Raw genomic sequence first — 12,500 nt, 5'->3', positions numbered from 1 at the left:
GATCTGAAGTTGATCTCGATGTTTAAGCATTAAAAGTGAAACAAAAAAATTATTATGACTTATCATTAACACTTTTATGAGTGGGGACTCACCCAAAGATTATAGTGGGATTTTTAAAGTCATTGTTCAAAAATAATAATGAATTTTCCACTTTAAAAAATGTGAGTGGGTGGAATATTGCAGATTTTGTGTTTTAAACATACTATGACAAAAAGGGCATAGAATAAACAAAAAATGTAATAAAAACGTATAATTGACGGATTAATCTGAAATTGATCTGGAGATTTAAGCATTTAAAAGTTTAAAAAATGGATCCTTGAGAATTTTAGTGGGATTTATTTATATATATATATATATATATATATATATATATATATATATATATATATATATATATATATATATATATATATATATATATATCCCACTGTAATATATATATATATATATATATATATATATATATATAAATAAAACAGTGGGATATATATATAATATATATATACATATATATATATATATATATATATATATATTACAGTGGGATATATATATAATATATATATATACACATATATATATATATATATATATATATATATATATATATATATATATGTTGCGCTTGCGTGGCATTGTGATGCCGGAGGTCGTCGTTTCACGATGCAGAAGAAAATATGCTGCGCGGTGCCCACGGCACGGAAAACAAAAGGGTAGCCAAAAGATGCTAGTATCAAAATGCAGACTATGAGCGTAACCAAGAGCGTAAATTGTTGCATGGGAGCAAACAAGACCAACAGGCCGAGTGAGGCCAGCGCGTAACTAAATAGCCCTCATGATTAGTGCCCGGGCAACAGGTGCACGTCCCGAACACTAACCAGAGGCAGGTGACTATAATCTGCCGTCATGGCAACTGAGACACACAAACTCAACAGGTGCTGAGAACACAAATGAACTGAAAACATAAACAGAATATGATCCGGGCAGCGGATCATAACAATATATATAAAAATCCCACTGTAATACAATATATATATTAAACTGTCATTGTTCAAAAACTAATATTTAAAAAAAATACAAATTTTATGAAAAACACTTTTATGAGGGACACTTTTGGATTATCCAAAAATTGTAGGGGGATATTTTTTTGAACTGTTTAAAATTGTTTAAAAAATAATATTGAATTAAAATCAATGTTATAAATTATTGTCCTATTTAAGGCTCCAATTACTTCACATCAAATATTCCACTTTGAAAACATTTGGGGTGGGGGCAATATTGCATATTTTGTGTTTTAGCCATAAAAACAAAGTGGCATAAATTTTTTTTTTAAAAGGATTAAAAACGTATAATTGACAGACAGATCAAAAACTGATCTGGAGATTTAAGCACTGAAAGTAAAAAACTAAACAAAAAAAAAACTACTTTGTATGAATTATTTTTGGATCCCTGAGAATTTTAGTGGGATTTAAAAAGAATATAAAATAATAAATAATAATTTAAAAAAAAAATTAAAATCAATGTTGTTATGAATTATTGACCTATTTAAGGTTCCAATTAATTCACATTATTTTACTCCAATTTTGTTTTAATTGGCGGGGAAAATATTGCATGTTTTGTGTTTTAGCCATAAAATACAAGGTTTTTTTAATGACAAAAACGGCATAAAATAAACAGAAAGTAATAAAAATGTATAATTGATGGATATATCTGAAATTGCATTTAAAGTAAAAAACAACAACAAAAAAACACTTTGAGTGGGGCCCTTTTGGATCCCTGAGCATTTTAGTGGGATTTTTTATTTTTCAAAAATGAATAATGGTTCAAAATGTATGTTATGAATTATTGACATATTTAAGGCTCAAATTACTTCACATCAAATATTCCACTTTGAAAACATTTGGGGTGGGGGGAATATTGCATATTTTGTGTTTTAGCCATAAAAACAAAGTGATATAAAATTTAAAAAAAAAAAGGATTAAAAACGTATAATTGACAGACAGATCAAAAACTGATCTGGAGATTTAAGCACTGAAAGTAAAAAACTAAACAAAACAAAAAAATTACTTTTTATCAATTATTTTTGTACACCTGAGAATTTTAGTGGGATTTTTTTAAAATATAAAAACTCATTGTTCAAAAAATAATAATCAAAATCAATGTTGTTATGAATTATTGACCTATTTAAGGCTCCAATTAATTCACATTATTTTACTCCAATTTTGTTTTAATTGGCGGGGAAAATATTGCATGTTTTGTGTTTTAGCCATAAAATAAAAGTTTTTTTTTAATGACAAAAACGGCATAAAATAATCAGAAAGTAATAAAAACGTATAATTGATGGATATATCTGAAATTGCATTTAAAGTAAAAAACAACAAAAAAACACTTTCATGAGTGGGGCCCTTTTGGATCCCTGAGCATTTTAGTGGGATTTTTTATTTTTCAAAAATGAATAATGGTTCAAAATGTATGTTATGAATTATTGACATATTTAAGGCTCCAATTACTTCACATCAAATATTCCACTTTGAAAACATTTGGGGTGGGGGGAATATTGCATATTTTGTGTTTTAGCCATAAAAACAAAGTGGCATAAAATTAAAAAAAAAAAGGATTAAAAACGTATAATTGACAGACAGATCAAAAATTGATCTGGAGATTTAAGCACTGAAAGTAAAAAACTAAACAAACAAAAAAACTACTTTGTATGAATTATTTTTGGATCCCTGAGGATTTTAGTGGGATTTTAAAAAAATATAAAATAATAAATAATAATAAAAAAAATCAAAATAAATGTTATGAATTATTGACCTATTTAAGGCTCCAATTAATTCACATTATTTTACTCCAATTTTGTTTTAATTGGCGGGGAAAATATTGCATGTTTTGTGTTTTAGCCATAAAATAAAAGTTTTTTTTAATGACAAAAACGGCATAAAATAAACAGAAAGTAATAAAAACGTATAATTGACGAATATATCTGAAATTGCATTTAAAGTAAAAAAACAAACAAAAAAACACTTTCATGAGTGGGGCCCTTTTGGATACCTGAGAATTTTAGTGGGATTTTTTATTTTTCAAAAATGAATAATGGTTCAAAATGTATGTTATGAATTATTGACATATTTAAGGCTCAAATTACTTCACATCAAATATTCCACTTTGAAAACATTTGGGGTGGGGGGAATATTGCATATTTTGTGTTTTAGCCATAAAAACAAAGTGGCATAAAATAAAATAAAAAAAGGATTAAAAACATGATCTGGAGATTTAAGCACTGAAAGTAAAAAACTAAACAAACAAAAAAACTACTTTGTATGAATTATTTTTGGATCCCTGAGGATTTTAGTGGGATTTTTTTTAAGTATAAAATAATAAATAATAATAAAAAAAATCAAAATAAATGTTGTTATGAATTATTGACCTATTTAAGGCTCCAATTAATTCACATTATTTTACTCCAATTTTGTTTTAATTGGCGGGGAAAATATTGCATGTTTTGTGTTTTAGCCATAAAATAAAAGTTTTTTTTAATGACAAAAACAGCATAAAATAAACAGAGAAAGTAATAAAAAAATTTAAAAAAACACTTTCATGAGTGGGGCCCTTTTGGATCCCTGAGAATTTTAGTGGGATTTTTTATTTTTCAAAAATTAATAATGGCTCAAAATGTATGTTATGAATTATTGACATATTTAAGGCTCGATTACTTCACATCAAATATTTCACTTTGAAAATCGTTTGGGGAAAATATTGTATGTTTATGTTACTGCAATAAAACAGTTTCTTTGACAAAAAGGGCATTAAACTTTTTTCTTTTCTTTTTTTTTTTAACATGAAAAATAATAAAAACTCGACAGACAGATCTGAAGTTGATCTTGACATTTAAGTGTTGAAAGTTAAAAAAAATAAAAATGTATGATTTATTTTTAACACTTTTGGATCCCCAAGATTTTAAATGGGATTATTTTTTTAAAACTGGTACTGCTTAGAAAATAACAGGATTTTGACCCCCCCCCCCCCCCCCCCCCACCCCCCCCAAAAAAGGCATAAAACAAATAAAAATAAACTTTATTTCGACAGAAAGACCGGAAGTTGATCTAGAAATTTAAGTGTTGAAAAAATATGAGATATTTTTAATATTGTCCTTACTGACACCCTTCCGGGTCCCCAGGGCCAAACTTGAGGGATTCTTCTAGTGTGAACATTTCTACTGCCCAAGTACATGTTACATTACAACTACTCTGACAAGTAGAGTAAAAGTAACTAAGTATTTGTGCAAAGAGTGTCTGACCTTGGCCCGCGCCTCCCGACTGGCCTCCGCCTCGGCCGCCATGGCTCTCTGCAGCTGCTGAGGTAGCTTCACGTCTTTGATCTCCACGCGCTCCACCTTGATGCCCCACGCGTCGGTGGCCTCGTCCAGAGACTCCTGCACACAATTCATGCAACCTTAGGCTGACCATATTGTGAAACCCCAAAAAGAGGACACATATATGCGTGCCAAGGCCGGGACTAGGTGATCATTTGCCAATGATACTCCAACTTGCTTTATAAATAATATATTTATTTAAATAAAGCATTTTTTTCTCCTCTGTTGACAGCAGTGTTGGTGCTAGGAATTTTCAAAATTCATAAAAAGTCATAAAAATGGGGTCCCACAGTACATTTTTGGGGCCCCACTTTTTTGTAAGGGTTTTGAAAAAAAAAAAAGATAAACATGCATTATCCTGTTATATCTCACATTCTATATTGTGTTTTGAAAAAAAAAAAGGTTGTCATAAACGTTACTTCATTCATTAAAAATGAAAATAAAAAAAGAAGACAAATGTGTATACATATGTTAATGCATTCAGTTATAAACATTCATTCACTTTCTTCTTTCCTTCATGGATCTAAACTTTACAGCTGCTGGTAGTTTTTTCAAGTTTCAAGTTTCAAGTTTATTCACAATACCATATAACAATTACAATAGTAGTGAAATATCATCATTTAAAGATGTTGGTACGTGAAAGGGTCCCCCAAATAAGCTAGAAGAAGCTTTTGACAGGGGGTCCAGAGGACAGTATATACATGGAATGATGAAACATGGTAGCAAGCACAACAACAAAAACAACGCTATATGATTAACACAAGATAATAGTACTAAAGCAAGCATACACATACATACATACATTCATTCAACCATGCAAAACCCAACAGTAGTCTACCCCACATGAGGCATTAAATATAGGTGGTTAATAGGTAAGTTTTCAGTTTCTTTTTGAAGTTGGAGAATGGATACAGCATCTTGAGGCTCTCATTAAGCCGGTTCCAAATCTTTGGTCCCCTGCATACAACACTTCAAGCGGTACAATCCAGTAAACGATGTTTCCCTGATATCAGATCTAAGTTACGAGTGTTGTGGGCATGCTGGGGATGGTAGATAGGAACCAAGCTACAGAGCCTAAGATTCATCCTGTAAATGACTTGATAGGTTAAACAAGCATTTTGATAAATATTGAACTCTGTCAGTCTTAAGAGATGATAATTATGGAATAGATGTCGAGTGGGGGCATTAAACTTGGACCATGACAGGGCCCGTATAATTTTCTTTTGCATGGATTCTAATTTGTGGAGGTAGGTAGGGAAGGTGTTACACCAGATGACATTACAGTAGTTTAGATGTGGTTCAAAGAGAGTTTTATATAGGGTGAGTAGAGCATAAAGAGGAAGATAATGACGAAGGTGAAAGAACAGGCCAACATATTTGGATAATTTGTTTAACAGATGGCTAATGTGACATTTGAAATTGAGGTATTCGTCAATGATGACCCCCAGGAATTTTGCTGAGTACACTCTCTGTATTTCCTGCCCATTGATGTTGGTATGGCAGTGCTCAGTATTTGTCCGGTTTTTATTAGAACGAAATAGAATAAAATTTGTTTTATTTACATTAAGTGAGAGCTTATTGCATTTGAACCAGGAATCTACTTTCACAAGCTCTGAATTGACAGTTACTTGTAGATCGTGTAGACTCCTGTGTGAGGTAAACAAATTTGTATCGTCATCAAAAATTATTTTATAAAAAGTTTCGGAGGAGTTTAGAAAATCATTTATGTATAGGATAAAAAGGAGAGGCCCCAAGATGGATCCCTGGGGAACCCCATAATTTATGGTCATACGGGGTGAATTGTGATCATTGACGCATACACATTGCTGCCTTCCGTATAGGTAAGAACGGAACCAATCGAGAGGTACCCCTCTGACACCATAGTGATATAGCTTATACAATAAGATCTCAAAGTCTATTGTGTCAAAGGCCTTGGATAGATCCAAAAAAATGCCAATACCACATTTTCCTTCTTCAATACAGTCATTGACCTTTTCCAAGAGGTCGAGTATAGCCGTACAGGTGGTGCTTTTTTAACGAAAACCATATTTTCTATGTTTTTATTTAAAGGGGAACATTATCACAATTTCAGAAGGGTTAAAACCATTAAAAATCAGTTCCCAGTGGCTTATTTTATTTTTCAAAGTTTTTTTCAAAATTTTACCCATCACGCAATATCCCTAAAAAAAGCTTCAAAGTGCCTGATTTTAACCATCGTTATATACACCCGTCCATTTTCCTGTGACGTCACATAGTGAAGCCAACACAAACAAACACGGCGCATAGAACAGCAAGCTATAGCGACATTAGCTCGGATTCAGACTCGGATTTCAGCGGCTTAAGCGATTCAACAGATTACGCATGTATTGAAACGGATGGTTGTAGTGTGGAGGCAGGTAGCGAAAACGAAATTGAAGAAGAAACTGAAGCTATTGAGCCATATCGGTTTGAACCGTATGCAAGCGAAACCGACGAAAACGACACGGCAGCCAGCGACACGGGAGAAAGCGAGGACGAATTCGGCGATCGCCTTCTAACCAACGATTGGTATGTGTTTGTTTGGCATTAAAGGAAACTAACAACTATGAACTAGGTTTACAGCATATGAAATACATTTGGCAACAACATGCACTTTGAGAGTGCAGACAGCCCAATTTTCATCAATTAATATATTCTGTAGACATACCCTCATCCACGCTCTTTTCCTGAAAGCTGATCTGTCCAGTTTTGGAGTTGATGTCAGCAGGCCAGGGAAGCTAGGGTCGATATTCTTCTCTTGATCATCTTCGGTGGCATAAGGGACGGTGTGAGCCAAGACATCCAGGGGGTTTAGCTCGCTCGTCTGCGGGAACAAACTGCCGCCATTGCTTGCCGTGCTACCGAGGGTCCTTTGTCCCTGAATTGCTCACACACTCCGGCAGATTCAATGGGGGTCTGGCGGCAGATTTCTTTGACTTTATCGTTGGAAATGCATCTGCTTTGAGTGTCGCAGGATATCCACACATTCTTGCCATCTCTGTCGTAGCATAGCTTTCGTCGGTAAAGTGTGCGGAACAAACGTCCAATTTCTTGCCACTTTCGCATCTTTGGGCCACTGGTGCAACTTGAATCCGTCCCTGTTCGTGTTGTTACACCCTCCGACAACACACCGACGAGGCATGATGTCTCCAAGGTACGGAAAACAATAACAGCTGATTTGACTCGGTGTTTGAGAAAATGGCGGATTGCTTCCCGATGTGACGCCACGTTGTGACGTCATCGCTCCGAGAGCGAATATTAGAAAGCCGTTTAATTCGCCAAAATTCACCCATTTAGAGTTCGGAAATCGGTAAAAAAAATATATGGTCTTTTTTCTGCAACATCAAGGTATATATTGACGCTTACACAGGTCTGGTGATAATGTTCCCCTTTAATAAGTTGTAGGTGTATTTATTTCAGTATAAAAGTGTAAAAAAGTGTTTTTGATGTGTACCAGGGCATACATATATTTTATATTTAACGCTTACATCTCTGGAGGCTACATCAACTTCACATCTATTCCTCATTTCAAAATGTTTTAGTTTTTTTTATGTTGTTTTTGTGTTTGTTTGTTTTCCGCCCTTTTTTGTCAAACAAAACTATGTTTTTTTATGACAAACACACAAAATATGCAAAATCTTCCACCAAAAATAGTTTTCTTAGTGTAATATTTGATGTGAAGTAATGGGAACCTTGGATAGGTCAATAATTCATAACAACATTGATTTTGATTCAATATTATGTTTTGAGCAATGAAAGAAAAAGAAAAAAACAGCTTTGTTTTATTAGTCAACATTGCAACTTTTTCTAAAATGCATTTCACCTTTAAGCTTTTTTTAATTTCACTTTTGTTATGTTTTTGTTTATTTTAATAGTATTTTTAGAATGTGGCGTGGGCCTTTAAAACATTAGCTGTGGGCCGCAAATAGTAAAAAAAAAATATGCGTCCTTTCTGATTTCAATGCGTTAAAAAGACCCCAAAAGGGCGTTAACGCCAACTAGAGATGCGCGGTTTGCGGGCACAACCGCGGAGTCCGCGGATTATCCGCGGATTGGGCGGATGAAATTTAAAAAAATTAGATTTTATCCGCGGGTCAGGTCGGGTCGGGTGGTTGAAATAAAGAACAATTAGATTTTAAATAGATTCAGGCGGGTGGCAGTTAAACCAATTGGGAAATATATATACATAGTTAAATGTTGTTACCCACATACGAAAAACGAGCAGGCACCTGCAGCATATGCCACAACAGAAGAAAAAAAAGAAAAGAGATGGACACTTTTACGGAGCGGAGAAGGGACGCCTCGCCGGGGTCCGGGACCGAGGCCCCTTCCCCCGAGAGGGCCCCACCGGGAGCCGTAGCTGAGGCGATCCGCGAGAAGGGCCCGACGCACGTCCAGGGTCACCACCGCGCCCACCGCACCGACACCCCGCCTCGTCCGCCTTCGCCGCGGCCGGCGTCACGCGCAGCAGGTAAGCAGCTTACCTGCCCGCCACCCCCGTGGCCGGGGGCTCGTAACAGGGGTCACTCCGCGCGCTCCGCCCGCGCAGCTTACCTGCCCGCCACCCCTGTTGCCGGGGGCGCGTAACAGGGGTCACTCCGCGCGCAGTGCGCTCACGAAAGGGGTGGGGCTCACCCTGGTTGATATAGACAGCAGGACGGTGGCCATGGAAGTTGGAACCCGCTAAGGAGTGTGTAACAACCCACCTGCCGAATCAACTAGCCCTGAAAATGGATGGCGCTGGAGCGTCGGGCCCATATACCCGGCCGTCGCCGGCAGCGAGACGCGCTTGGAGGTGCGCTCAGCGCGGCTCCCATATGATTGCGCACTGGTGTGCGTCTGGGTCGTGACAGCGTGGCACGCGAATGTCTGTACTGCATTGGATCAGTCTCCTTTAACAGGCAAAAGCTTTATAACCTCACTAATGCCTTGCATCGTCTATATTAGATATATAACAACGGGCGGGTGCGGGCGGATGGCGGGCGGATGCGGTTCTGATCAAATGTTAGATCGGGTGGATTGCGGATGGTTGACGACTTTCTGATGCGGTTGCGGATTAAATAATTGCCTATCCGCGCATCTCTAACGCCAACACTGCTTGACAGTATAACAAAATAAGTCACACTTATATTCTGTAACATTCACAGTTTTGGGAAAAAAAAGTGCAGAGGTAGAAATATTGAAAATAACCTCTAAATTTTAATTTCCCCTCGGGGATTAATAAAGTCTGTGTCATGACTTGGTCCTGGGGTTTAGTTTTTCTCAAAGGCAACGGAAAGTTGGCTCGGGCGAGACGGGAATGCAGGTACAATTTTATTTAAACACTATAAATACAAAACAAGGAAGTAAACAAAAGGCGCGCACAATGGCGGAGAACAAACTATGAAACCAAACACTTGCACCAAGGCAAAAACTATGAACAACAAAAAACACTAACTGTGGCAATAATAAACAAAACTTACTTGGCATGGACAAAAAAGAGCAGCGTGAACGATGGACATGAAAAAAGAGTCAGAAATGTGCAGAGCATAAATGTGGGGATGTCGCCAGGAAGACAAACTGAAAACAATGAACTTAAATACTACAGACATGATTAACGAAAACAGGTGCGTGACTCAAAACGTGAAACAGGTGCGTGACGTGACAGGTGAAAACTAATGGGTTGCTATGGTGACGAACAAGAGTGCACAATGAGTCCAAACGTGGAACAGGTGAAACTAATGGGTAACCATGGAAACAAGACAAGGGAGTGAAAAGCCAGAAACTAAAGAGTCCAATAACTAAACAAAACATGACTAAGACAAAACATGATTACACAGACATGACAGTCTGATTCTGATTGTATATAATGTAAACATAAATAAAGCCTCAAAACAAGTTAATTAAATTCAAACAAAAAACAGCAGACGTGCTCTCGCCTATGTTGTAGCGTCCCGGAAGAGTTAGTGCTGCAAGGGGTTCTGGGTATTTGTTATGTTGTGTTACGGTGCGGATGTTCTCCCGAAATGTGTTTGTCATTCTTGTTTGGTGAGGGTTCACAGTGTGGCGCATTTTTGTATCAATGTTAAAGTTGTTTATACGGCCACCCTCAGTGTGACCTGTATGGCTGTTGACCAAGTATGCAGGCATTCACTTGCGTGTGTGGGAAGCCGTAGATTTTATGTGATTGGGCCGGCACGCAAAGGCAGTGCCTTTAAGGCACGCCCCCAATATTGTTGTCTGGGTGGAAATCGGGAGAAATTCGGGAGAATGGTTGCCCCGGGAGATTTTCGGGAAGGGCACTGAAATTCGGGAGTGTCCACTCCCTCGCTCTCTCGCTCTCTCTGTCTCTGCCCCTCCCTCACGAATGCTGCTGCGTGTACACACCTTCACAATTTGTTTTGTTTTTAACCCCTTCTTAACCCTGGACGTACATTGAAAATACACGCAACCCTGACTGAAAATGCCGGACATTTAAGGCATTTAAGAAACTCCGCCCGGACAGCTTCGCAAAAGAGGACATGTCCGGGGAAAAGAGGACGTATGGTCAGTCTATCCTTAACCCTAACTTACATAATCATTACAATTAGCCACAAAACCGAGTTGACACACGCGAAAAAGTGCTCCAACTCTGCATGATGTATGAACTTTGTGCTACCAATGGTCAATATTTGTCACCTGCATGCCGAGCGAGATACCCTCTCTGTCGGACAGCAGCTCGGCCAAGTCCTTGGTGCCCAGAACGTTCCTCAGCGTGGTCTGGGCCAGCAGCCGCGTGGACGAGTGCGCGTTGGCCACGTTGGCCACGGACGAGATGGGACACTCGATGCGGAAGTAGACCACGCCGTCCACGCTCACCGTCACCGAGTCTTTGGTCAGGATCTGAGACAACACACCTGGGGATGGGTACTTTTCACATTTGGTAGCAAATCCCCGGACTACTTTTGTGTTGATGTGGTAATAAACATTCATTTAATTACATTTGTTAACATTTACCAGTCAGATGATACTAAAAAACGTGTTATTTATTTTTCTTACACTTTTGGGTATCAGCTGTGGTCAGGAAGTAGTCTTTGCCATTAAGTTGAATGTGACAGTGAGCTAATGTTTAAACCTAAAAAGTATTTGTACTGTAAGTATTGTTTGTTTGAATGTAACGTGCATCTTGTAGTTCTCATTAACACATTTGGAGGTGTTGAAATTGCCATGTAAAATTGCTAATGCTAATCAGTAGCATGTATATGGGATATCCAATGCAAATGAGCATCGAGCTAGTGCATTTGTTTTAACAGATAAGTTCATATAGTATCTTGTGTAAACTCGAGACTTTAAGCCGCTACTTTTTTGCTACGCTTTGGACCCTGCGGCTTATAAAATGGTGTGGCTAATTTATTGATTTTTCTTCGCTGACAGCCAAAATAGTTGTTTTAAATGAAAAACTAGCAAATACACTGAAGAGGTGCGTTATTGTTTGTGCTATGGCGCCATCTTTTCAATCGGAAGTAGAGGTGCCGTTCCGTCTTCTAGCCGGCCGTAGCATTTCTACTCATATGGATTCTTACTTACTAAACTGTCCCATGTGTGATGTCTGTAGGAGTGTTTTCACGTGCTATCGTAATGTAATTAAGCTAGCGTCGGTAGCATTAGCTAATATGCTAACACGTTTATGAGTGTCTGTGTTGGTATTATTAACTTACGATGCCATTCTTTTTGTATTGTTTCTGTTTGGTTAATGCACCAAAACGTTAGTGTGGCGTTATTGAGTTTGTTTAGCTGATTGGAGAGCTAGCTAGTGGGTCCATGACCGTGAGTTTTGTTTTGTTTGACCAGCCGTTTTACTGCCGTGTTACAGGCCCAGTTTTGGGAATAATTAAGGTATGTAAATAAACATCGACAAAATATTTCTGTGAAAATAACCCATTCAACAACGTGTATATCTGCGACTTATAAACAGTGCGGCTAATTTATAGATATTTCTTCGCTGACAGCCATAATGCAAATAGTTTAAAAAAAAGAAAAGAAAAACAAGCAAATACACTAAAAAGGTGTGTTATTGTTTGTGCTTTGGCGTCGTCTTTTGGACAAGTATGCACACTGCAGGTGCTGCAGTGTCCTTCCATTTAGTGCTTTC

At 37.3% G+C, this 12,500-nt stretch overlaps 1 protein-coding gene across 2 annotated transcripts in view; it reads right to left on the bottom strand.

Annotated features, from left to right (window-relative positions):
- The window catches only part of stoml3a (stomatin (EPB72)-like 3a), a 17,687-nt gene that overhangs the window by 1,108 nt on the left and 4,079 nt on the right, over nt 1–12,500 (bottom strand). For both annotated transcript variants that reach the window (XM_061972390.1, XM_061972391.1), the window contains 2 exons: nt 11,048–11,251; nt 4,298–4,432 (listed from right to left, as the gene is read on the bottom strand). In XM_061972390.1, the coding sequence (XP_061828374.1) occupies nt 4,298–4,432; nt 11,048–11,251 (339 nt within the window). The remainder of the gene's footprint in view (nt 1–4,297; nt 4,433–11,047; nt 11,252–12,500) is intronic.

This window comes from Nerophis lumbriciformis, linkage group LG17 (genome assembly GCF_033978685.3).
Source record: "Nerophis lumbriciformis linkage group LG17, RoL_Nlum_v2.1, whole genome shotgun sequence".
Classification (NCBI taxonomy): domain Eukaryota; kingdom Metazoa; phylum Chordata; class Actinopteri; order Syngnathiformes; family Syngnathidae; genus Nerophis; species Nerophis lumbriciformis.
This window is presented reverse-complemented; position numbering and strand designations above follow the sequence as displayed.